The sequence below is a fragment of the Cyclopterus lumpus genome, chromosome 24, assembly GCF_009769545.1.
Source record: "Cyclopterus lumpus isolate fCycLum1 chromosome 24, fCycLum1.pri, whole genome shotgun sequence".
Taxonomy (NCBI): domain Eukaryota; kingdom Metazoa; phylum Chordata; class Actinopteri; order Perciformes; family Cyclopteridae; genus Cyclopterus; species Cyclopterus lumpus.
The window spans coordinates 14,702,335-14,729,891 of record NC_046989.1 but is presented as its reverse complement, the minus strand read 5'-3'; the positions used below and the strand labels follow the sequence as shown (position 1 = coordinate 14,729,891).

The 27,557-nt window shown below is 43.2% G+C and overlaps 2 protein-coding genes across 2 annotated transcripts; both read left to right on the top strand.

Moving 5' to 3' along the window:
- Positions 1 to 673: 673 nt before the first annotated feature.
- Positions 674 to 12,687, top strand: gareml (GRB2 associated, regulator of MAPK1-like). Its single transcript, XM_034527863.1, has 7 exons — positions 674 to 785; positions 3,876 to 4,016; positions 7,559 to 7,689; positions 7,781 to 7,946; positions 8,450 to 9,300; positions 10,885 to 11,054; positions 11,747 to 12,687. Exons 1-7 carry the CDS (start codon positions 674 to 676, stop codon positions 12,345 to 12,347), a joined length of 2,172 nt encoding a protein of 723 aa, XP_034383754.1. The 3' UTR covers positions 12,348 to 12,687.
- Positions 12,688 to 17,928: 5,241 nt separating this feature from the next.
- On the top strand, positions 17,929 to 24,836 carry hadhb (hydroxyacyl-CoA dehydrogenase trifunctional multienzyme complex subunit beta). The gene is made up of 16 exons (XM_034528112.1): positions 17,929 to 18,047; positions 19,468 to 19,540; positions 19,876 to 19,917; positions 20,139 to 20,235; positions 20,385 to 20,429; positions 20,636 to 20,735; positions 20,907 to 20,994; positions 21,352 to 21,539; positions 21,648 to 21,828; positions 22,175 to 22,296; positions 22,417 to 22,496; positions 22,592 to 22,639; positions 22,893 to 22,980; positions 23,190 to 23,264; positions 24,068 to 24,232; positions 24,428 to 24,836. Exons 2-16 carry the CDS (start codon positions 19,474 to 19,476, stop codon positions 24,461 to 24,463), a joined length of 1,422 nt encoding a protein of 473 aa, XP_034384003.1. The 5' UTR covers positions 17,929 to 18,047; positions 19,468 to 19,473; the 3' UTR covers positions 24,464 to 24,836.
- Positions 24,837 to 27,557: the final 2,721 nt, after the last annotated feature.

The window sequence follows — 27,557 nt, the reverse complement described above, 5'->3', positions numbered from 1 at the left end:
ACCCATTCCACCCCAAAAAAAGGTCAAATTAAATAACTTGCATACCATCTCATTTGAACAACGAGTCCACGGCAGGCCAGAAAATGTTGAGAAATCATGCCTGAAAAGTTCCTGCTTCTATCAACTACCACCCACACACACCGGCTCAGATGTGGACAGTGTTGCAATAATTAATGGGCTGGGGGAACATGAAGAAAGAGGGGGGGGGGGGGGTTACCAAAAAGTAAACCTGGAAAGATAGAGAAGAAGCTTCTTGACATCTACATTTGACATGTGGCCTCCATTCTAATGACACACTTAATACAAATCAAACTTCCGACTTGCTATCCAGGTTTCGTCTGCGTGTGCGTGCATGTGTGTGTGCGTGTGTGTGTGTGTGTGTGTGTGTGTGTGTGTGTGTGTGTGTGTTAGGGGGGGTGGACAAACACCGAATGACAGACAGGGGGAAAGAGAGAGGGCTCGCGCTCCCTCCCACCGCTCGTGCAGTGACTGCGCTCCCTCTTTCCTACATTCAAACATGGCGAAACTCTTAGACATGTTACCACCACCACCACCCTCATCATCACCCTCAGCCTCCTTCACCTTATCGTCTCCACCGCCACCATTATCTTCCCCACCACCACCACCACCACCACCATCGCCATTATCCCCGGTAGCGTGATGACCCGGGAGGATGGAGAAGCTGTCGGCGAGCCTGTCGGAGATCACTTGGAGCCCGTTGGCGCTGCCGCTGGACGCGGTGGTCAGCAAGTTCCGTCTGCCCACCCTGGTCCGCCTGGCCCACGGTAAGAGAGCTGCTCCGGGGCCCTCGGGCTCCAGCACAACCTGGGCTCTCGGGAAACTTTTCTAACGGTTGTCTTCTCGTGACAAACCGTTGAGCTAGCTTACTGTGAACGCTGCGCCGTGGTCTCACATCCGCGGAGTTTGAGTAACTGTGACAGCAATGAGGATAAATAGCCTTAAATGTAGTTCTCCGGTAGTTCTCCGGTAGTTCTCTCAAACGTTCATCGGGGGAAGTCTCTTTCAAGTAGTTTCTTCTTCTTTTTGTGTACGAGTGTAACGACGCATGGGATGTAAGAACAAGTGGAGCAATTTACGGAATAATCTCCACGGTGTCGAGATTTGACAGGAAAATAAATACCGCTTCCGGTCAAAACTTTCAAAAACAAATCATTTAAATCTACACTTTATATACAAACATTTGATAAATTATCAATAACTTAGAGTTAGTTTGAAGTAAAGAAAATGGGCAAATAAGTGAATTGCTGTTGATACTCCAGCGCTCAGTTCCTGAAAGATGTTTTTAGTGAACCTTACTGTGAAGAGGCCGATGATGTCCCATATAATGAATGAACAGAGGTTAGAGACACTCCGCTGTTATGAGCCAGTAATATACCTACTCTATTAATTAGATGAATTCATTAGTTCCTCCAAAGATGTGAGTTTAAGATCTTGGATGGGCGTTGCTATTTTAGCACCACTTTAGTTTTTTTTTGCTGACGAGCCCAATAAAGATTTAGCTCAGATTTGGTTTGAATTAAAATAGCTAATGAGTGCACGCATAAGTCAAATGAAGTTTTTACTCAAATTAGTCGTGCTGTCAAATACAGAAAGACTCAAATTGCACTCTAGATGGAGTCTTTATGGATTTAGACAGCATCGCTGTCAAAGTAAATTTGTTCGAGGCCTTCTCAGTCAATCATTTTTTCTTTTTCTTCATCGTGTGCAACGGTATTGGACATTATTGATATAGTTCGACGGCAATTTTGGGACGCCGCTATACTTTTTTTGGTGGACAAAGTATGGAATATATTGACACTTTTTATTGACCGGCCCAGCTGTTTTGGCACATTTGGTGCTCTTATTTTGAAAACTGAGACCACTTTATTTCCGTTATTATCTTTCTTTAAATCTGGCGACCTTGACGCAGCTGCAGCATTTCTTTTTTCCTCGGACACCGACTTTTTCTGACTTTCACCAGGGCGTCACTGACTCACATTTGTCTCCCGTTTTCTATCATTTGTTGCACTTTTCTTTTTTTTTTTTACGATTCTCTGCTCCACCAGAATTGGTGTCTTTTTCTTTGGGTGTCATCATGGCCAAAAGTTATTCCAGTTCAGCGAGGCCTGGAAAGCCACAAAGTGTCTGTTGTACTGCTGAAGTGCTGCTCAATTCTTTTCATATGTAAATGATGTAATCTGTCGGTGAACGGTGTGAATACTAACGAGCAGCGACGAGGAAGGAAAACCTCCCAAACCATGGCTCCTCGACAATTACGCACCGTACTTCCTTGCGCGCGTGCATACTTATAGGGATAGAGAGAGAGAGAGAGAGAGAGAGAGAGAGAGAGAGAGAGAGAGAGAGAGAGAGAGAGAGAGAGAGAGAGAGAGAGAGAGAGAGAGAGAGAGAGAGAGAGAGAGAGAGAGAGAGAGAGAGAGAGAGATCACCCGTAGGTGTTTATTAACTGCGCTGTAGTTATCCCACGGATGCCTGCTTGTTTGCACAACCAGCCAACCCAGATGGTGGTTAGTTATTTACAACCGGGCATGATCTTGCATCTTGTGCCAGTTACATATATTTTTTTACAATATTTTGCAGAGTCTCGAATGCTCAAAGATAATTCACCTCACTGTGGACAGTTTTCATTAAGGAATTGGCCTCGTGTGCGTTTCAGACTTCTGGCTGGACTTGGAGCCAGTAGTGAAATCCACGCTCAGAACCAATCAAAAAAAAATCCCCAGTATGTGCCTAACTCGAACTAAAAAAGAAAGTGCAGTTTTCACTCTCGTAAAAGAAATGGTAGACCTGTCAGCACTTTTGGTGTCAAATTGTCTCAGACTCTTTGCATTTTAAAAGTTGTTTTATGTGGGACAGCGATGTCAGAAATGTGGGACACTGACATCGACAAGGCCTAAAAAAACCTTCATTCATGTACGTCTCAGGTTTGTTAGGATCCAGTTTTGCCTGCCTCTCTCTATCTATCTGTGTCTGGTGTTCTCTCTCGCTCTATCTGTGTCTGGTGTGGTCTTATTTCTCTCATTTGCCATTCTGAAATACATCCAATTGAATTAATCAATAATATGCACAGAATGAAGTAACATAATTGAAATAAATTGTTGTGAATGGAATTACAGTATCCCTGACTTTCAAAAAGGGAGTGCCTTCATGCAAAGAAGAACAACAAATCCAAATGTTGGCAAAAAAGACACCTCTTATTCCCCATGGTTATTAAGTCATGCAGACGCATGACTTAATAACCATGGGGAATAAGAGGTGTCTTTTTTGTTGTGATTTGGGTGAAGCGAGCCTTTAACTTAACATGCAGAAAAAACCTTTGACCTGTCATCTCATCATGTGTCCCGTGTCTGTATTAAACCGCCCATCATTGCGGTTGTTAGATTAAACGGCTCGGTTCCTGCAGCAAGAACAGAAAAATGTGCATCCATGTGATCTGTGTGTGAGTCTGTGAGAGGGAGCTGTGTGTGTGTGTGTGTGATTGAATTGTACTACTGTGCTATCAGCCAAAATCAATGCTGTTGTGCTACATGATGGCTCTAGTGAAAGTTGGAGAGCTGTGTCTGTGTGTGTGTGTGTGTGTGTGTGGGTGTAATAGTGGGTTGCCAGTTGCATGGTGGGATCCTGATGTGTAGGTTAGGGGTGGTGAACCGTCTCTGATACTGGTAATTATGGACACAGAACCCTGAATGCATGTGAGTAGGAGGAGTGGTTTAGTGGTTTATAGTTTCCATCGCCGAGCTACTCAGTGTGACCATAGAATTAAATTAAAAACCTTTTGTTTTCGTCGGCCCCCATGGACCGGCAGACTATTTGTTGATCCGGATCCATTTCTGTGTGTCAACGTGCGTGTGCTCCAGGTGAATGTGTGGAGGGCCTGTCGGAGGAGGACGTGGTGCTGTTACACTCCTGTCGTCAGTGGACCACAGTGACGGCCCACAGCTTGGAGGAGGGACACTACGTTATTGGACCCAAGATAGACATCCCTCTGCAATACCAGGGTGAGCGTGCGCTAACACTCACACACGCACACACACACACACACATACACACACACACTGCATTTCTACATGAGCCGCTGCCAAGGACTCTACCGGGAGCTCTAAGAGGTCGCCCAGAAAAATGTCTTAATAGTTAGTCAAAATGTCATCCGTAACCTAAAAATACAAATTTCTGCGGAAATTGTCCATTTCCTCTGAGGGGAAAATGAATGTCACAAACATTTTTGTCACAAGGCCAATGTCTTCCACTTGCTCTATTTATGTGGGAGAAAAATGTCTCTTTGGGCAAACAAACACATAAAATAGACACGGTAGCATTAGATATTGATGTCTTAACTTTTATTGCAAACATAGAAAATGGTACATTTGCATTGCATATATATGTGTTTTTGGGACTTTGTGTATAAAATGATGCACAAGACATCAGCATCACAGAGTGGAGTGAGATGATTTTAACCACCTGAAAGGTACTAAAGGGGAACTAGAGGAGCAATGACTTTGCTGTAGCCACAGTGTGACCTTGTGTCGCCTCCGGTCCGTTGACCTGTCTTCTTCCTGCTGAATGAGTCTAGTCAGTATGACCTCACCATCACCAGCGCTCAATCCACACAATCCCATCGTTCAGACTGTCCTACCAGTCACATTATTCGTGGTGTAACTGGATCCTAATGCCTCCTCTTCATTGTTTCCTCCACTGATGGAGTGCTGATGTCACTTCACATCGCCGCCGCCTCTCAGGCTCCTTTTTCGGAAGAATGAAAGAACACTTGGGTGGGAGGCGGTTGTGTTGAGATCATTGACATTTTAGACGTTTCAGCATTGGACATCGGAAGCATGTGAGCGCCAATATTGGCAATATTAGCAGTCAGCAGCAGGAAGTAAACAGCGCTTAGTGCCACATTGATCAATGTATCGAAGATGTAATGAGTAAACAGGAGCTGTATTGGTTTCATTATAGTAGAAGCACTCGATAAGGGCTGATTTAACATAACAATGGTTTAATTTAGTATTACATTAGTATTGATTATTGTAGTATTGTATAGTTATGATTTAGCATTAAGAGAGACATGTTAAAATAGGGTGGCCAAAATTGAAGAAGCAGATGCTGTGATGGGCTATGATTAAATATGGGTCAAGATTCAGTAACCCTGGATCTCACTTTTCCCATAATGCAACTCAACAGTGTCATTCATTAGCACCAGGTTGTTTTTTCTCCAGTTTTGGCAAGCTCACACTTTTTAAACTTTTTATGACAAACCATCCCATCACAATTCACAAAAGACCCTTATCTATAAATCATGAGAAGAGCGAATTTGTGTGCAAATGCTGTCCATATTTGCTGCCATTTCCGCATCAAATTATATCATCATGAATAGAAAGAAAAGCCATTTCAGTTGGATTTACATTTGATGAATGACAACTTTGTTTTGTGCACGTCTTTTGTGTTTTGTAAAACCAAGAGAATGTACGCCAGCCTTTTTAATATTAGATTCAATGTTATAAGTAGGATGCAATCATAAGAACCTACGGATATTTCGGCTTCCTCATCAAAGGTGTACTACAGTTAAATGCAAGATTATAATAATATAATGACCCAGTCTTTGGGATGTCTGCTCTAGATCCCCCAAAGATATTAAATAGTGTTTTTCACATGCAGGCTGAGTACTCACTGGGACAAGAGGACTGAGCTTCATGTTCAGCATGAAGTTCCCCCTTTAAGGTCCTTTTCCATCAAATAATCCAGGGATTTAAGGTAATAACACAGTGGTTTTGTCTTCCCGCCACATCACAAGCACTGCATACATAAAGCACAGTGGGAATAGGGGAACTTTTGATAGCCTCTTATTGTGTCTCAAATTCTATATCGAAATTCCTGCCAGATTGCTCATTGTTTGACATTCAGTTTTAGTGTTTTTTTTCTTTTCTGGCATGGCATTGCAATTTTTTTTATGTTGCTGGATCAACCCGACATGCTTTACAGTTGAGAACCATTTTAGCAATGCATTCCATTAGCCAAGGGAAAAGACAGCCAACAATAGCCATTTTAAATGAATGCCTTCTTTTGGGACTACCTTTGTGTCTCTTTAAATATGACAGGTGAGTTGTTGTTGATCCAGAGGCCATCGCCAACGGTGAGCTAATGTCTGTGCGATGACTTCATACAGGAAGTCTAAATAAGCTTAGGAGGAGAGCAATATAGGTTTTCCCTTGAGGACAGACAACAGGATGTACCCCCCTCACCCCCCCCCTTCTCATCTTCTCTCTCTCTGTCTGTATCCTCCTCGGCCCATCAGTGAGAGAGGCACGACTGAAGGGGAGAGGACAGAAAAGCTGAATGAATAGGTTTCTGGGAAGCAAGCGGCGCCACAGCCACCCTCGTAGTGTGGAACTGGTGGCCAAAGCCCTACGTGTCGGGATTTAAAAGCCTCAGAGTGATTCTGTTTTGATTTCTCCTCACAGAGTAATAGCTTGTTAATACGTTGCTACAGTAATCGTCTTCTAAGAGTTTACAGGATGGAACTGTAGTTTTTGTTCGGCGTCGCGCTAAATACGTTTAATTTGAAACTCCTCTTCAATCAATGTTTGGGTCAGGGTGGTGGTTTGTTGTGTTGAAAAGTAGCAAACCAGTAGCTGGTATTGTTCGCTGGGTGGAAGCTCCTCATCCTGGGGCCTCTGTTTGAATTGGAAGGTTGGGGCTGGAGGAGAAAGAGGGGGGCAAAGGGGGGAGGTGCTGGCGAGGAGGACGGTGGAGTTTGGTATTCTGCTCGGCCTCTCAGACAAAAAACAACAAACTTTCTCATGTCTCTTTCCTCCACACTCACACAAGCACTCTGACTCAGTAGTTAAATGCCACTCGGTAAACTGGTAAATAAAGAGAAGGGATAGTGTGATTGGACAAAGATGATTTGGAGCCTACTGTGAATTCCTAAAATGGTTTCCGACATAAAAAAAAGTGGCCACAAGCCTAAAAAAAAAGGGTGCAGTTTAAAGAACAGTGGGGAAGGCTTACAGACAGAGGAGGGGATGAGCACGGGAAAGAACGGGTGTATGTGTGTATGTGTGAGTGTCTCCATGGTGATGTGTCTCTGCTCTGCGTGAGAATTGGGGCCCTTTATTGGTTGCCATGCCAACCCCCGTCGGCTGTCGATTGGCCGAGAGCTGGTGCCAGGTCAGAGGTCACGGAGGTGTCTTTGTATTCTTCCCGTCCAAACAGTGTCTCCTGCGGATGTGTTTGAATTAGACTGCAGGGAGTCATAAAGAGAAAAGAGAAACAGAACAAAAACAACTTTTCACTTCTCCTTTTTCCTCCCTCTCCTCCTTATTTTGTCTTCCTCCACTCTTCTCTCCTCTTTCCTTGCCCACCTTAATTCCTTTCTCCTCATTTCCCCCCTTTTCTTCCATGTTCCTCTTTCTTCTGGACTCCCTCCCTTTCCTCCACTTCCTTTTCCAACTTACTTCCTCTTCCTCCGTCCATCTTTGCGCTTCCCTTTGTCCACCTCCTCTCTTCGCTTCCCCTTGTCCCGCTTCCATCCTCTCTGTAGGAAAGTTCAAGTTGTTGGATGAAGACCGAGACGTCAGGGATCCGGTCCAGTATTTTTCCAGTGTGGAGGAAGTCGCTGGAGTCTTCCCTGACCGGGTCTTTGTCATGGAGACGATCACTTTTAGTGTCAAGGTTTGGAGGAACATGAGAGACACTTAACTCACACTTAAAGTTTATGTCATGCAAGGTCACCTTCATACATCCACACATGTGTATGCTGCAGGTGGTGTCAGGGGAGTTCAGTGAGGATAGTGAGCCCTACAGCTTCACTCTGCAGGCTGGAGATGAGCTGTCACTCATGGGGAAGGCGGAGCTTCTCTGTGCCACGCCCTCTAAGGAAAAGACGGGACTGAGCGCACTCTTGAGGCGCCTAGGGAAGACTCCTAGAAGTACGTAAGGCCAAACTGTCGAGTACTATGATTTACGGAGTGACGTACTGTGGCAGTACGAAGTTCATTCTTTCTCCATGAAAAGGGAAATGGATGATTTTGCCGGTTGGTTCAGTCCAAAGATTACAAATCTATTTCTATGTATCACGGTCACATTACCCTTCCATGCCACAATGAATGACTCCGTGTCCCATTCTTATGTAAGCTTGCGTTTTCCTTTTCAGCTCCGTCAGACTGGCAGCTTTTTCAACTTTAACCGTGCTGCTCTGCTCGGCCCGGCCAATAGAAGACGTGATGCCATGTATTTGAGACTTAACTTAATCATTCTTTTTTATCACTGGGCTTTCTCTCCATCACACTACCAAACTACAGACGTCATCAGAAGGTCTATTTTCAGGGCTGAGTGCGGAGGAGCATCTCAGACTAATGTGACATTTACCTCTACTCTGTATTCAGGTACTCTGACCCCTGGCTAATCCAGCTCTCTGTCTCTGCCTCCTCAGGTAAAACTCCATGCCTGGTCTGTATGAACCATCGCACGAATCAGAGTGTCAGCCTGCCCTTTGGTTGCCGTGGACGCTTTTGCACACGTTCCCCTCTGGAGCAAGGCATGCTGGGTGGGGAGCACACGGTACGCAGCATCATCGAGAGGGTTCGCCTCCCCGTCAACGTATCCGTGCCTTCGAGACCGCCGCGAAACCCTTACGACCGCCATGCGGTCCGAGAGGGCCACCGCTACAAGCTGCTTAACATCGTCAGCAAGACGGTGGTGCTCTGCATGGTACTCCGTCGACAGGAAGTCTCCCCTTCCCACTTCCTTCTGCTGCGTTGCATGCCCCGGTTCAACGTGGCCGAGTCCTCCGTCCACACGGCGGCGCTTGAGAGCCTCCTATTGCGACACGCGTTCGACCCAGATGCCTACTCTCGAGCTGTCAGGGAAACCCGGCCAGAGCTGGAGTGTATGACAGAGGAGTGTGTGAGCCCGCGGCGCTCCCGCATGTGTGTGTCGGGTCAGGACTCCTTGGCGCCGGCACTGCAGCACCTCTCCATGTGCGGGTACGGGGGTGGGGTTTCGGACAGCCTATCACAGCGCTGCAGGGACTCTCTCGGAGAGCGTCTGGGGGAGGGCCCAGGTGAGGAGCGGGAGTATGTGACTCCCGAGTGGACTGAGGCCGAAATGAGGATCAGTGAAGAAATCCCTTACGAGGAACTCTGGACCAATCAGAACGCAGAGGGTTCGGGGAAGGAGCCAAACCTCATCTCCTTTCATTCATCTTCCTCATTGGATGGTTCTCTTGGTACCATGGTGACAAGAGTGTCGACCCCGCCGCCCGTACCTCCAAAATCAGATGCTGTGAGTTTCAGTCTTCACCTCCTGTCCTTCTTTTCGACCTTCTGTCTCCCTCTTATCTGTGCACAGCAGCATCCGGTTGTTAAAAGTCAGGATGCCTGCGTTGAATTATTCATACATTACAGCTCTTAAACCTCACCGGCCACATTCACACACAAACACATGCCGACTTCCTGGAATGGAACAGTCCATATGTTCACAGTTCATGAATACACATGAATACATATCACCAAGAAGGCTGAGCTGTTTCTGTCCCGTGGTGGAAATACTGATGGAGTCTTTGGTCTTAAGGATTACTAAATTAGTATTGATTTCACAATAAAAGATGGCCCCGAAGCGACAGTCTGAATAACAGTCAACAGTCAATCATTTCTCATGATTAAAACATATTTCTCTGTCTTTGAGGTTCAGTGAAATTAAGATGTTGTTATATTTAGCTCAGCCATGTTGGCTGTTGCTGCTATTGCCAGCTCGTCTCATATTTATTAAGTAAAGCGGTGCGACTAATTCTGCATTTATATCCGGAACGAGGGGGTTTAAGGCCACTATTCTTTTCATTTTAAATTTAGATGTAGATTGTTCTTCATATAAATGCCAGAAAAGGTGAAAAAATGCTCAATCACAAAATCCCTGAGACCAAGATGGTATCTTGCAGCCTTGTCTCCTAAAAGTGTAAGTTCCTATACAACAAAACTAAATAGTTTGTCTTGAAACTGAGTAAAATAGCACAAAAGTTGCATTTCTAAATATCCTGGAAATGTCAAATGCATCACTTCATGAAAAACGTTGTCTCCATTATGCATTGTTAAAAACAGACATTAAGGATTTAAAACCGTTCAGGTTTTCAAGTCCAGGGTTGTTTGTGCAATAAAAAAAAGCTCATTCTTAACATCTTTGTCATATAGTTTCATGCTTCTCATTTTCAACTGCAGGCTCTTACAGTTCATTCCATGTTTCTTATGTTCTGCTTTATCTTCTTGTTTTCCCTTTTTAAGTAAAAGTTGGAAACAGACAAAGTCCAATCCATGCCACTTCAGGACAACCAAATGATTATTTGTTTAGACAAACAGGAAGTGCCTCTTTTACTTAGCAAATAGATTGCATGGTGTTATGTATAGTGTTTATGGCGTCTGTGTTTGTAAGTCAGCAGCAATTATCACGCGTTCTTTTGTTTAATTCACTTTCTTTCAAAGTGATGGCAGCTACAGAGAGTGTGTGTGGGCGTTAAGTTAATGTCTGCAATACAGCTGGATTATACCCTTCCACACACAGCAGTCTTGATCCCCTGATATTTAGCTTGCCAAGACAGAGTGTGTGTGCATGTGTGTGTGTGTGTATGTGTGTGAGTGTGAGAGTGTGTGTTTGTTTGTGAAGAGCTTGCTAATGTGTGTGTGAGGGAGTTTGTTTGAGGTTTAAAGGTCACCAAGTTTGACATTTACCAAGCAGAACATTGGGAGAAGCCAGCAGAGACACACACACACGCACACACACACACTCCCATTAAGCCTCTTGAGAAGTCAAGTTTTAGGAGTTAACTTTTTCGCTGCTGTAGCTCTCATTTTTCAGTGTGTGTGTGTTTGTGTGAAGGTGAGAGAGGAGTGTCGCTACTTGATCGCCCCTCCGGTTCCCCCTCGCTGCTCCAAAGGAGGGTCTATCTCCAGTCCGGTGCCCAGCCCTCCCGTCCCACCTCGCTTCCCCAAAACCTCCACCTCCCCGAGACCCAACCTGTCCTTCTACTCCTCTGGACTTCAGGACAGGTACAGTGTGAACGAATCATTAGTAGATTGTCAGCCTTTAAAGATCAATTTAAACTAATGTAACCACCAAATATCATCTGTGTTGCTCTTTAATGCAATGTGGAAGACAAATAGCAACTTCCTCTTGAGAAATAGATTCACTCGTGTTGTTAGACAGAGGCTACCATTGGATCCCAGGTTAACACATGAGTGTTAGGCAATAATTCATGGATAGCTACATACAGCACCCTCACATGAGAGCAAGTTCTCCACCGAGCACTTTTACAACATCGTTGCTCTCGAGATGGACCAGAGATATTGTCCTAATTGTTCCACACCTGCCGCCTACATTACCCAGAGTGCAATCAGACCGCCGACTGGTTGGTTGGAGATTCAGATGTGTTTTGCCTTGTGGTGGTATTATTTAACTACGCTTAAATTTGTGAAATGGAAAAATGTGAATATGACTATGTTTCACGACCTGCTTGGCATTAAAATATCGTAATTGAAATACTGTTGAAATAATAGTTCATAATTATTATTCAAAAAGTTTTAACCGACAGGTCAAGATGACTTTGGACCTGCAAATCACAAAATAAATGCGTACCAAGAAATTCCTTGTTGATATGGGGAACCATAAACCCAATATAATGTATATTTGTCACGCTGACTGACACCAGAAGCTAACTTTACTTCATCATGCTTTGTCCCAGCTGCTCGCCCTCTCCCGATGCTTCCCTCTACTGTTACCCGTGTTCCTGGGCCGACTGCCCGGCCCCTAACCCTGCCAGTCCCGAGCTCGTCTCGGCCCCCCCTGCAGACAACACAGCCAATCCTCAGCCAGCACAGGCAACCTGGGCAGAGCCATGGGTGGACTCCTTCACCTCCTCCGGACCTCGACTGAGGCCGCCACCTCCGCAGAGTCGATTTGCTCCCTTTGGGGCGCTGAACCCCTTCAACCGCCAGTCCCCTTGCCCCTCACCTGAGCCCACTGCCAATCCCACGACAGATTCCTCCAGAGGGGCAGAGGGCGGTGGGACGCCCTCAGGTGTCACTGAAGGGCTGTCCCTGTCCCCTGACCCCACCTGGAGGCCTCCCGCTGACCTGTCTGTGCTGTCATTGGAGGAGGTGTCGGCCTGCCTGCGGTTCATCGGCCTATCAGAGGCAGCCGTGGGGGTTTTCCAGAGGGAGCGAATCGACGGGAGCCTCCTGGTGCAGCTGACCGAAGACATCCTGTCACATGACTTCCACCTGAGCCGACTCCATGTCACCAAGATCACACAGTTCATACAGGGCTGGAGGCCCAAGATCTAACACACACACGTACACACCACACACACACACACACACACACACACACACATACTGTCCTGATAATGTGCCTGTTGGCTCCTGAGCCATGCTGAATGTGCCTTCCACTGTGACCAACGGGCTGCTGAGCCCCACTGACTAAAGCTAAACTTTGCTGAAGGAAACCACGCCACCCTGTGGTCAAAGGATAGAACTGACACTTGACTGGCTCTCATCAGTCTGACAGACTGACTCCATATTTCCAGTCTGAATCACAGACTGGGACTGGTTTACTAACAAATGGCTACGACGGAGAGCAACATGAGGAGAGTGCCCTGTTGCAATTCGCATTCGGGCCAGACAGTCAACCACAGTGCATCTTCATGCTTCGAGACAGCGAAAGGTTTTAAGCACTTTGTGGATTTGTGCGGCCTCCATGCTGTGATCCCATATCACATCTGATATGAGGAGAACACATGCCTTCATTCTACAGTAAATATAGAGGGGTTTATTGTGATTTACAGCCTCTATTGTTGACCAGTAGGACATGTAACCACTCAGATGTGACACTGAACCTGTTCCCCTACCTGAGCCTCTCGCACGGTCCTCTTCATCTGTGCATCTGAGGGTCAGTGGCCTGTAATTGGAATAAATAATCATTCTTAGGATATAAGAAAGAGCTAGTTGTTTGAAGCTAAATGAAAAAAAGAAAAATTATCAAAATGTGAGGCACCCAATAAAGTAATTACGTTTCTGGTACTGTTTATTGATTCACTGAACAAAACTTATGCTATTCTATATCAAGGCCATTTTGTACTTTGAGACAGTGACATTTTCTATTAACATTCCCTGTAAGAGTAACACGAGATGTCCTTCTGTCTGTTGTCACATATACAGATGTGTTCTCAAAATGTACCTCAGATCACTTGTTCAGATATGCTTGATTTAGCCTTGAATAATAATAAATGAAATGACACTAAGTAATATGTCCAGGTGGCCATTTATTTACGTCTTTATTACACACCACTAGACAGAAAACACACGGCCGGCTGCTTGAAAGCAAAGCACAAGAAACCGGAGGAAAGACACAACAGAGACGACAGCATCATAAACTCCTGAAGGATTATGTTGCATCAGATATTAACTGTTGTAAATGTCCAGGTATTAAAATAATAAAAAGGAACATCTGCCTTTTGAAGTTCACTTTCTGAATTTAATCGAGGGAATTATTCGACAGACATTCTTTGCGGTTACTTTCAATTTCAAAGCAAATGATTCATCTAAAAAAAATAAAATAAAGATAAATCGATATTGCAATTATTGTTATATAGTTGCAGCCCTACATTTATCATTCTGCTTTACGCTATAGAAATAGCTCAAAATCCTACCCTAAATAATTGAAATAGGTACAAAATGAGAACATGTATTATTTATGCTATACTGAGATTAACTATTGTGGTGGGATATACAGACGAAACTTCAATTTCTATACTTGGACAGCAGCAGAAATGAGTGACGAAGAAATGTTGTTCCTGGCTGAACCCGACATCAGCAGTTAGAGGAATAGAAGTTTTCCTCCAGCTCTCCAAATTAAATTGGCCGGCTCTATGAATCCTACACATAAATCCAGCTAACTACTTCTTCATGCTGGCGCTGATGATATAATGTGATATGACCACAGCTTCAGCTGCAGTGAGGAAACAATTTATGTGGGTTCACTTGTTTAATAGTTCCTGTGATTCTCTTGTTGCCAGCTGCTGTTCTCTCGTAATGTCTGAAGGAAAAAAATAATCCTCTTTAAATTCCCTAATATTCCCACATTGTGATAGACTGCAAACGCTGCTGCTGATGCCTCGTCTCTCCTCCTCCCCCACACACACACTTTACTCCTCCTTGGTCAACTCACGTAACTGTGAGAGAAGCGAGGAAGGAATAAAACAAATACCCCCCAAAAAAGATAATGCAAAATAAATAGAAACATAATGACTCCCATAAATCCGATTATCCTCTTTTTGTTTCCCCTGGAGGTCGAGTCATAGCAACACGCAGACAGGAGGTTATTATTATTGCAGATAAGGTCGGATATAGTAACCGCAGTTATTGCATTGAAGGAAAATGATCAAATATAACAGGATCCCAGATTCCTGTAGTCAGCCACGACACCGTCAGCATACAGACAGGACCCATTACAACAGACAGCCACTGCACTCTCAATGGAAGCATCAGTCACATGAGTATCTATATGAGTATAGATATGTACATCTGATTCAAGGTAGAAATACAACCACAAACACAAGTACAAATGTGTCTGGTGAACAATGTTTTTTTGTGATGAGGCGATGCCTCAGGTAAGCAGTGGGTGGAGCTACTCAGATCCTTCACACATGGGAAAGTACCAATACAGCAATGTCAAATACTTCAGCACAAATAAAAGTCCTGAATTATTGTTATAATAATCAGTCACTAACTGTGACTGATATATTTTATAAAATACATTATTAGTTGTATAAATACAGGTTCATCAAAGTGCATGCTAGTTTGAACTACTTTATACCGCAAGCTACATATAAAGAGCTTTATAAACAGTGGATGTCAGTAGTTTAATCCTGTTTAGAACGTAGAGGCCGGGCCCCTCCAAAGTGTCAAGACTTCAAATGAATTCATACTGTTATATGCTAACATGTATATGATTGAAACCATGTGAAAAGTGAAATGGGAAATGTTTTTGTGATGGAACTGCTAACAACGAATCGACTCGAGACAGTTATACAAAAGCAGTCCTTACTGGCAGAGGTTCAGCACACAGGTAGGCAGCCAGTAGGAAACGCATCTAAAACAGGCGGAGCAAAAACCAGTCCACTAACTGGACCGTTAGACACGGAGGCCCTCAGACAACTGGCACAGACAAAGAGGAGCACACAGACTAATATGATTATATATAGACTATATATCCTAAAGAGGGAGGAGGAGGTAACCGAGAACAGGGGTCATCACACTGGTGGGAAACACTCAAGGCCAGGTGAAGTTATTTGAAACGAGAGGTAGAATTAGGTGACAAAATAAAACAGGAAACACAGAAAATAAACGTCATGCTTCATAAACAAACTAAAAAAAACATATAGTCGTATTGCAGATATGGTTTGTAGACTGGATCATCTTTGAAACCTTTGGCGTGGTCGTGTAGGAGCTGGCAAGGTGCAAATCGGTTTCCATAAACATCCTCGAAACGCCTCTCGATGGATAACCGGAGCAGCATCGAGGGGTTGGAGGCAACAAATAGAGTGGGGAGGGATTACCTGTGGAGGCAGAGAGAAGGTAAATACCATGCAACATCAATTAAATCATCAGGACAAGAATGCCAGTAAATGATGTCAAGGTTGAGGAGGGTACTAAAGGATTTAGGCCTGAAGGTTTCGGTCCAAAGTTCGAGGTGAGATGAAGTGGGGCTTTCGGAGAGGGAATCGTTCTTTCTACAGACAACAAGTCCTCACCTGATCTAGAAATCTAGAAACCCTAAAGGAGAACACATTTACTGTTACAATACCGGGAAACCCACTGTGATCAAAGAGCCAATCAATATACCGTTCATCATTTAATATAGACGTGGACCATTTCACTGGACAGAAGCACTGATACACAGTATACCATTTTAAAGTGTAACCATGTACAGACAACTAGCACTGGATTATGAAAGACATGACGACCTGTGATCTCTAAGCAGATTCATGTGCCTTCAAAATAATATATATTATAGGATTATAATTATTGGTGCATCACTGTGCATATCATGTCAATGTTGCAGCTGGTGAAAATGACCTGGAGTAAAAAAAACATAGAGTTTAATCCCCTTTCCACCGTCGCCTGCTGGAGCCATTACAGCAGTGTGAACAACTTAAGCTAAACAAATAGGTAATACAATACAGACACATTCATGTCCGAGCTCTAATAAGCCCACTTGATATCTATACCCAGGGGATGAAGCTACCGGGCTCGCTGGAGATTAAGACCCCCCCCCCCCCCACAGTTTGTTCACCTGCATACACACAAATACTCGCACTCTGATTAATCATGTCACATCTGTCAGTGAGAGACTGAGACAGGAAGTCAAAACTGTCACAAAAATAATCTCTCTCTCTCTCTGACATGTACGTACGGTCTCATGCTCACACACACACACACACACACACACACACACACACACACACACACACAGCTTTTTGGATCGATGATTCGCACAACTGCCACATCATCCTTGAGCTTGTAGCTGACGCGTGTTCGAGCTTGATGGAGAGAACAGTAAAAGAGATGAGAGGCCGTCAGACTGAGGAATAGCAGTATTGTATTATGCTAATTTCTGCCGGTTTAATATTATCTTTGGGGAAAAGTATAAACACTCAAGATACACTTAGACAGTGTCCTTTTTGCTCAAGGACACCCGGGCAGATAGAGAACTGTTGGAACTGGGAGGGCCCACCAATCTGGCCTGCTGCCAGCTGAATGGCAACTTCATAAAAGCCTAAATCTAATCTTGACTAAAGATGTTGAAAGGGAAATCACCATTCACATCCACACAAACTTAACAATGTCTAAGTTTCACTTAAATGGCCTGCAAACAGTGTATATTAGATCGACCAATCACTATCAAGCTCTGATTTACTTCCCAATGATGAAGACACTGAGAGGCAAGAAACAGGAACGACCTATGATCTACTTTTGCGACCTTCAATTTATAATGATATAAAACAGAGAAAAAGCAACAAATACTCATATTTGACAAATTGGAAAAAGCAGTTTTGCTTACTAGATGATTTGAATGATTAATCAATCATTTAAATGGTTGCAGATTATTTTAGTGTTTATTTTTCATTAACTAATGTATTGATTAACGAATTGTTTAAGCACATGTGGTGGAATGTAACCATATACTGTACAATCTTGAGGTACTTGTAGTTTACTTGCGTTTTTCCATTTTATACTTCTAGTCCACTATGTTATTGGGGCAAATATTGCACATTGTACTCCACTACATTTATAATAGCTTTAGTTACTTATTTTCCAGATGTATATAATGATATATTTATTTTAGGGTTAAGATATCCAACAACATATAAAGTAATGAACATAAACACATTTCCCAGCTATAACAATAAAGTGATCTACGTATAATAATATTATTAATAACAATAATGATCGATATTCTGAAACAGGTCATTCTGCACAACGAGTAGTAAGTAGTATTCAAGTATATGTTGATGGTAATACTTTTGTGCATTCACTTAATAAGTAAGATTTTAAATACATGAGTCTGTAGTATTGCTACAGTAAGAGATCTGAGCAACTCTCCACCACTGACCGCTACATGCTAATTACGTCCTCTTTCACCTGTTCGTATCTGAATGAAGTGCGGTCAAGACTGTCGGATAAGGACCTTAAATCGTACTGAAATATTGCCGTAGCATAACATGTTGTTGTTTGTACTCTAATTTATATCCTTTAATTTGATAAAAGATAAATGATTTATTATAATGGCGTAATAATGTACACTCAATAGAGCTCTTAAAGACAAGCAGACATGTGACTACTAATTGTGTTGTTTTTCTTTCAGGCATTATTTTTGCCAGCTAACCGATTGGTGGGTCCTTGAGAGCGTAGTGCAGCGCTTCTGAGGCTCTCCGATCGTTTGACAGAGAATAGGTGTCGGCAAAGACATTGCTCCAATTACAGGTAAGCTTCAGCCGAGCTATCACTTCTGAAAACACAATTAGAAAGATAAAAGACAGGCAGCGAGCTCAGCAAAGGCGTTTCTTCAGCCCAAACATGGCGGAATAGATGACAGTCGAAAGGAAACGTCAACGTTAGGCTAACCAGTAGCTTTACTAGCTTGGACTTTTGCCTCCAGCTTCATCGTGTCGCTGATCAGATGTGTTTTTTTTTATTGTTGTAAACGTTACTCTGCAGAACCAAATGCCGAATCGACAGTAGACATCTGGCAGACAGTCCTGATCCTGTTTGACTCGTGATCCTGTTTTTCTGTCTCTGTCATTCGCCTGGAGAGGAATCTAGGTGAAGGTTCAGAGCCCGGGTGTTGGGCTCGGTGACCGTCAACTGCTGTGTGTCGCACATAATGAATACAATATGGAACAGAACATATATGTTCTTTGTATATTATATATTGTCTAGCCGGCAGAGCTCTTCTTTAAGTTTTAATATGTATAACATTGAAACCCCTATTGATATGTAATATGGGTAAATGGTGAATACAGAACAGAGAAGGGCCTCTTAACAAACCGTGAAAGGTATTTTATAGTGAGTGAAACACCACAGTCTAAGAATATTAAAATAAAAAAATACAGGACCTGAGAATGTTAAGTAAAAGTAAAGAAGTGTTATCAGAAAAATGCACTTACCACTTTCAAAAGTAAAAGTACTCATTATGCAGAGTGGTTCCTTTCACAGTGTTCTATCATTAGATACATTACATTATTTTAGTTTTCATCACTAACGACTACATGTAAGAGCATTTTAATATTGCAGTTTGTCATTGTGGAGCTAATGTCATGTGCTGCTCCTGAGTAGATTGGTAGCATAGTTGATATCTGTGGTAGCACTAGTCTCTCTTCATCAGCTCTTATTCTCTCAACATGAGCTGATGACCGTTTATTGTGTCTGGTGTGATTCAGACTTAAGGCCGGCCATGTGACCTTTTGCCTACAGAGTTAGATCCTAGTATTACACGAGAGGCTTTGCAGTGTAGTTGTATCACTCTTCCAGCAGGGATGCCCCCTCCTTGAACACTTGTAATGTAAGAACATGCATACTAATGTTTCAGTTCATGGAAGTGCTGCAATAAGTTGTAATGTTCAATTTGTGTTGAAACTGATTTAGAAAGGTGTCTCCGATATTCAGACTACCCTCACTGATATTAATGAGTTCTACATATTGTATTTATTGCATTATATTGTAGTTTGCAGTCCAGTTTAAATATACCTTTTTCTGCCTGAGAAAAACAATACTATTAAACCAGAAAGTGTTACAATAAAACAAAATGGTCTGAATGTTATGCGTGGCCATGATTTTTAATTTTTTTTTAATCAGCAGTCTGTTTAAAACTTTGCACTAACAATTACCGTTTCTTTCTTTGCAGAACAAAATGTCGTCTATGTTGCTGAGCACAATGCGGGGCTGCTCTGTCAGTCCTTCCTGGGCAGTGCGGTTGGGTAAGTTTTATTTTTTTTATAAAGTTGTTTGTTTTGCAGATTAACATATTCCAATGAATGTCAACAATAGGTAAATGTACCTTTTTTTTAATTTGTCATTAGGAATACACAGTATATCAGTATTAATATTATCTGATGCCATATTAGTACCCTTTACTCTAATTTGTGATCAAGCCTAAAATACAGGCACCTGTTGCTTTAAATTCCTGCTGCTACAGCAGTGGTATCTGCTCATGCCATTGTATACTATATACTGTTCATCATTGGAGGTGTTTGGTGAAGCACTTTAAATGATGTGTTTGAGACTGAGGGATGTTTCCCTGTGTGTGTCTCAGGGGCTCGCTCTCTCAGCACGACGGCCCAGCTTCACGCTCAGGGTAAGTCATTACACTCACGTTATATCGTGTACATTCACACGCTAATCCAGACCATAGTCTTCGTAGGGGACATCACACCGTTTTCAAATGAGCTGAACATTGTAAAACTATCCTAAAACTATCCTCTCTAGGATAAAAAAAGACCTTGAGATGATGTTCATGACTGAGTCCTCAGGTCAGCTCATCTCTATCCGAGTCTTACTGCCTCACTTTGCTTTCAGTTCAGACAAAGAGCAAGAAGACGCTGGCTCGGCCCGGTGTGAAGAACGTCGTTCTGGTGGAAGGAGTTCGAACCCCTTTCCTGCTGTCTGGAACCACGTATGTCTTGGCTTTCTTCTTATTACTGGCTGGACTCTCTGGCCATCATACATGCATACCTTCAGGAAGAAGGAAAGCCTGTAGTCTAATGATTTTTGACCTTTTTTATCTCAGCACAAAAGTAAAATCTTTCTGTTTTTTGTTGACAGATATGCTGACCTTATGCCCCATGACTTGGCCAGAGCAGCTCTGCAGTAAGTGTGTCCTTATGATGTTTTATTTATGTGTGATTACACTAACATCTTCACCATCAGAGATTTTATTAACACAATAAATCAAAGTAAAATGTGTATCCCTCCATTCTGTATTGTCGAAAGCCTGTTTCTCAAACCCTCGGAATCTTTATGGATGAAAAGAGATTTATGGCGATTTTAAAAATGTTCCGTTTTGTTTTTCCTAGGGGTCTGCTGCAGAGGACGGGTTTACCCAAAGATGCTGTAGACTACATAATCTATGGAACAGTCATCCAGGAGGTCAAAACCAGCAATGTGGCAAGAGAGGTATCATCACACAACAAGTGGTTATAGTATCTGGAGCTTCATATGCCTTGCATATGTTTTATGTACTCTCTTTAAGCCTCGATCCTAAGACATAATATTAACCAAAGGAGCATTTTTCAGCATCTGTCCTGTTGTGCATCTTCATTTTTATTTTTTATACTGTGATTTCAGGCAGCACTGGGTGCAGGCTTCTCTGACAAGATCCCAGCTCACACCGTCACCATGGCCTGCATCTCCTCCAACCAGGCAATGACCTCAGGTAGGTCAGGGCACGAAAATCGCCACAACAAGCACATGTGACATGTGCTGTATATTATGGGCTTTATTTAGACTCTCAGAGGAAACTGAACTACTTAGTCCAACATTGTAGCTGCAAAAGAAACTGTGATATTTTATGTTATTGATATGATGTAGAAGTAACAAAAATAAATTTCAATACCTACATTTAAAAAGAACTTACCATAACATCTGGGCATGTTGAAGACGAGGAATCATGAAAATCACAGCAGGAGGCTGAGATCAGATGTGTGTACTTTTGTACACACATCTGAAAACGTTTGTTTTTGCTTTGTTTGACCTTTTGTGTGTCTCTCCCTCCGCCCTCCTTCCCTCCCAGGTGTTGGTCTGATTGCTGCAGGCCAGTGTGACTCCATTGTTGCAGGAGGTGTGGAGTTCATGTCTGATGTTCCGATCCGCCATAGCCGTAAGATGAGGAAGACCATGCTGTCCCTCAGTAGGGCGAAGACCCTCGGCCAGAGGCTGGGTCTGATTGGCAGCATCCGAATGGCACATCTCTCCCCAGAGGTATATACTCACTTCAAATCTAGCAGCTCTTTCATTTCATTCTATTCTTGGACCTTTTTTGACTTGCACTATGGTATTTCCTCCTGTAACATTTTTGTGTGTGTGTAGCTTCCTGCTGTGGCGGAGTTTTCCACGGCTGAAACGATGGGCCACAGTGCCGATCGTCTGGCTGCTGCGTTTGGGGTCTCCAGAGTGGAGCAGGATGAGTTCGCCGTGCGATCACACACTCTGGCCAAAAAGGCCCAGGACGCCGGTTTGCTGCAGGACGTCATCTCCTTTAAAGTGCCGGGTAACACACGTTTATTTTGTTTAAGAGATGCATGGGCTTGTATGCGGCTGCAAGAATTGTACTGCTGCCATGTTTGACATGTATCTGGAGCGCCCCGATGCAGAACGTTGGTAATCCAGTCGGACATATCTGATAAATATGATGTCACCTTGGTACCACCATTTACCAAGACAGGACAAGTAGCTTCATGATGTTATTACTATATAGTGTTTCTTTATTGAAAATTATCCATGAAGTTCAATTATAAAGCATTGCTTCATAGAAAACCTGAACATTCTTCTTTTCTTTTTTTTAAAGGAATTATTTTATGATTTACATGATGACTGTATATTTTTGTCTTCACCAGGTCGTGATATTGTGTCCAAGGACAACGGTATCCGCGTATCCTCCATGGAGCAAATGGGCAAACTAAAGGCCGCCTTCATTAAACCTCACGGCACGGTCACCGCCGCCAACTCCTCCTTCCTGGTACACACACACACACTCCGCTCAATAATACCCTCGGAATAGATATTATTTTTTGTCTCTGTGTACTATTCGTTTTTTTGCTCAAGCCCAGACATTAAATGAGCTGCTTTGTGTCCTCAGACTGACGGTGCCTCCGCTGTGCTTATCATGTCTGAAGAGAAAGCTCTGGCGATGGGTTACAAGCCCAAAGCCTACCTCAGGTGTCTGCTCCCTCCCTGTTTGTTAGAGCAGCCTCAATTTCCCCCGACGATGCTCTTTCAGATGTGCTGATCATATTGTGTTTGTATCTTGGCAGAGACTTTGTCTACGTGTCCCAGGACCCCAAAGATCAGCTGCTTTTGGGGTGAGTCCCTCAGTGACGTATGATTGAGTAGAAATGTCAATTTGTTTATTTTATTTGAAGTTCCTTTTTTAGTCTCATTATTTGAACTATAACATTTGAAAAACAAGGGGTTGTCGTACCATTTGTGACTAAATTGTGGTAGCTGACCTTATGTGTGTTGTAACCTACTTTTACATTTGTGTTTGTGGCCAAAGAAGAGTTTAATTTTGAGGTGGATTGTTTTTTTTGAAGACTCTGTGCCCTGTACTTGCAGGCCAACGTACGGCACACCGAAGGTCCTGGAACGGGCCGGCTTAACCATGAGTGACATTGACGTCTTCGAGTTCCACGAGGCATTCGCAGTAAGTTAGAGGGGAAAAAAACTGCTTGAGCTTTTGTAGTGGCGGGTGACTGTTTCCTGTTTATTGCCAAGATATGTTAAGTTGCAGATAAGCATCGTTCAACTAGAACAGTTTGATTCTAGTTCATATCCATGCACGTTTGAATCAGTTATAAATCAATGTGTCTGGTATCTTTGGTAAATCTGTGGATGTATTTGTGTGTTTTACAGGGCCAGATAATGGCAAATCTGAAGGCTATGGACTCAGATTGGTTTGGCCAGACATACTTGGGCAAGAAATCAAAGGTAAAGATTGCTATAATATATAAATACTGGGGTTTTTTTCCCGTGAAGACTATCTGTCTTTTAAACATCCACTCATCATATCAAACTTAAACCTGAAGAACTACAGAAACAAAATGCTGACTTTCTCTTCTGATGCCAAAAGCTAGTTTTAGTAGTTGACACCTCCACGCTTTCTACGTTGTCTTTTTTATGTGAAATGTTTTATGCTGTTGTTTGTGTTTTTATGTGGTGAAACTTTGACGCTGCCTGATTTGGCCAGGACCCCCTTCAAAATGAGATTCAAACCCTCAATGGGATTATCCATAATCGAAATGTATATGAACATCAATTAGACATATTATTCCTAACAAAATAATGTCATAAATTAGGTAAAAAATGAATGCAAATTTGTAAGGAAATCCTAAAATGGTTTTCAATTATTTACCTGACCTTTTAACCTTGGCAGTCAGTTTATTGCCCCCACCTCTCTGGATGCTGAATTTTGATTTTACACAGAGAAATGCTGGTGTGAATATCAGCCCTAACCACAAGTCGTGTGTGTGTGTGTGTGTGTGTGTGTGTGTGTGTGTGTGTGTGTGTGTGTGTGTGTGTGTGTGTGTGTGTGTGTGTGTGTGTGTGTGTGTGTGTGTGTGTGTGTGTGTGTGTGTGTGTGTGTGTGTGTGTGTGTGTGTGTGTGTGTGTGTGTGTGTGTGTGTGTGTGTGTGTGTGTGTGTGTGTGTGTGTGTGTGTGTGTGTGTGTGTGTGTGTGTGTGTGTGTGTGTGTGTGTGTGTGTGTGTGTGTGTGTGTGTGTGTGTGTGTGTAGGTGGGAACTCCTCCCATGGAGAAGTTCAACCTGTGGGGAGGATCTTTGTCTTTGGGTCATCCGTTCGGCGCCACCGGCTGCAGGCTGGTAACCACAGTGGCCCACCGGCTGCAGAAGGAGGGAGGCCAGTACGGCCTGCTGGCGGCTTGTGCTGCTGGAGGACAGGTGATTACTGCGTGACGAGTATGAAGCCGCACAGTCACACGGACCACGGCCGACTGTTTTCCTCTGTCCGTTTTAAATTAACTTCACAATGTTAAGGGTTTTGTTTGATGACACCAACGCAGAGCGTAACATTTTCCATCTGGGGAAACTCGGATATTCATCCAAATAATCTTTCCCATTCTTATGTTTTTCTAGGGTCATGCCATGGTGATCGAGGCCTACCCGCAGTAAAACTGCACCTGATCTTCAGGTTCATCATGACAGCTACACACACACACACATACACACACACACACACAAACATCCGGACAAGAGTGTACATACTAGCGCCACTTTGCCTTTATCAGACAAGAGTTGGATATAGTATGCAAGTGTGTTTTAGGAATCTTGTGTAAATTCAACTTCGCCGAGAGGCTGTTAAATTACAGCAGAATGTTGTCGAGAAAAGTTCATCATGTCGGCGTTGTCACTGAGTCGAATGTAACATAGCAAAGTTTAAGCACTCAGAGGAGAGACAGTGATCCTAATGTTTATATACGCTGTAATAATATTTGTTTTCTTATGAACTGTTGGAATTAAAGGGTGTGATGATAACAACACTTGACACTCGTTTCTGGGTCTGCTATTCTTTCTTGCCTTTTGTAAAATCAGCCACTGTTAATTATAGTATTCACATTGGGGCTTTGTGGTTATTAGGAACAGAAATGCCACTTTTAAAATGGATGTATGGATGGTTGTTGTTTAGGGTTTTGGACTGTTGCACCAGGCCATTTGAAATTTACATTGATACATTTTGCTGACACATCTGCACAAACAAAATATTTACAAATGAGGTACAAGAGAGAGTGATATTGTGATGGGCTTCTTTTTTTTTCACTATTCACTGGCAATTTATAGACAAGCATTAATCAATTTTTTTTTCCTGATTGAGCCCGCCTACATTAAACCAGTGAGGGGAGCAAAGAAAGAAAATCACCAAATCTGTAGGATTCTTCTTCTGCTAATGATAGGAGCTTTAACCGATTCTCATGAATAAAAAGATGTTGCGTAAATAGATGGTTCTGACCATACCCCGATGGAGACGCTAGGAGTTGGGCCTTCACGTGTACATTCACGTAGTTCTGTTTCCAGTAATCAAGCTCCGCCTGAATGGTTGGTGTACAAAACGCAGCCAATCGGTGCTATTGCATTGTCTCTCTCTTTAAACTCTGCTCTGATTGAAGCACGGACAACAACTTCAAGTGCTGTTGATGGGCCATGTTTAATTCAGCAGGGACTGGGACTAGTGCATGGAAAAAGATCAATGTATAGAAAGCTTTGAGCTTCAGATAACAACAACAACAACAACAATGAATTTGGGTAAAGGGGGGTGGTATACAGTCTACTCTTCTACTTTTTTTTACTGATTTTAAAAAAAATTAGCATTTCCAAAATATTTGTGGGGTTCGTATTTGCATCCCGGCCTCTTTACCAAGACGTGTCACAGCAGTAGACCCACTCTGGATCCCTGCGCGCTTAATTGATGCTGAATAACTCTGTCTGCCTCTGACGGGACGACTGATGTTAATGAGGAGGTAAAGAGGGGCGCGCGCGCGTGCGCTTCCTGGGGATTTTAAATACGTCTGTTACTTCAAAGTTCAGCTTGCAGTGGTGTCTTCTTGATATTTGGTGTTCCTATTGTGCAACAAAAAAAACAAAACAATACACCCGCTAAAGTGTTTGCGTAATTGACAGCGGATGGGTAAATGTATATCAACACATTGCCTCTGTTCTGCTTTGGTGTGTAAGATCCCCTCAGCGCTCAGCGGGGGACCTACACGCACATGCGCACACACACAGTCAGGTTTGGGGCGGGGGTGGGGCTTGTTAACATAACTTCAGTCAGACACTTCCGTTTAAAATGTATTTAAAGATTTAATTCTTCCAGTTTAAGGAATCCGGGAAGAGTTGATTAATGCAGCCGAGCCTGTCACGCGGGCTACAGGCGGAGGGAATAAAACCAATGTTTTACTGCCAAGGCAAAACGGAGCTCGAATGTAAATAGCAGAGAGAGAGAGAGTTTTTTTTTTTTTTTGTGTGTGTTTTTTAAGCTTCAAAACCGCCTCAACCCTGCGAGACACCGGAGACACGCAGACACACGCCGACAGAGCGGGCCGCCTCCCTGCCTCTCCCAGCCTCAGCGGGGCTTTGATCAGACGGAACCTTTTATGGGGAATGACTGGCGAATGCACCCGCTGCTGTCACTACAAATCTACCTCACCGAGCGCGAGGGGAAGCGGGGAGGGGAAGAAGGAGGGTACGGGGGGTGCAGCGGTGTCTTTCATCTCGTCCTAGCCGGCTCACGCGGGGCGGCACCTGCTGAAAGCTGCACTTGACTCGCGCTCCCTCGACCTGCACGTGCGCTCGGTGTGTGTGTGTGTGTGTGTGTGTGCGTGAGTGATGTTGAACAAGTTTCAATGCACTGTAAAGTATCGCACCGTGATGAATAGACTATAGGGGGTCTTCGGGGTCAGAGTTTGTCTTCCCCCTATTTATAGAGAAGAAGTCACTAGAAAGATCAACGCATAGAATGATGGCTCCACTTCTACTGAGCTGAAAGCCCAATCTGTAGAAACGTCACATCCTGCCACCACCTCACGGGCCTTCCAGTAAAGCTTGAAGACAGCATATGACATTTGAAGTCTTTAGTTATACATTATGAAACTGTAAAACACAATGAAAACAACAGCTTCCGTGAATTAGCGACCTGATACCTGTCAAATTAGTAACACTGTCCATTTGACATGAAAACAATGTTGTCACCTAAAAAACTGTTTGACATTTTGGGGAATAAGCATATGCCTCTTTATTGCCACAGCAGAATATGAAGCACATACCGACTGGAACAAGTGAAAGGATCCACCTTTACCAGCCTCTCTAAAGCTCACTAATTAATCTCTTTTTTGTTTAATAAGCACAGAATGAGACACGCTACGGTTTTATGGGGGTTATGTGCAGAACTACCTCGATGCTGGGAGCAGCAGAGGCTAACTTACTGGAATTTGGAAGATGGCAAACTATTCCTTTAAGTCCCAACGTTATCAACACACTAAAGTAAAGATACACATTGTGAAATACATATGTTAGGCTAGCAATTAACTATACGTCTACTGTAGTAGCCTCAGACAACTAGCTATAATAGCATTTATAAAAACAGCTGGAACAAGAAGACAAACTAAAAGCTCCAACAGCATTTAGGCAGTAGATAAAGATACCTGTCAATATTTACATAACACAGCTTTCACAAATGATGTATCAATGTGGTGGAACGGTGACACAAGCAGTT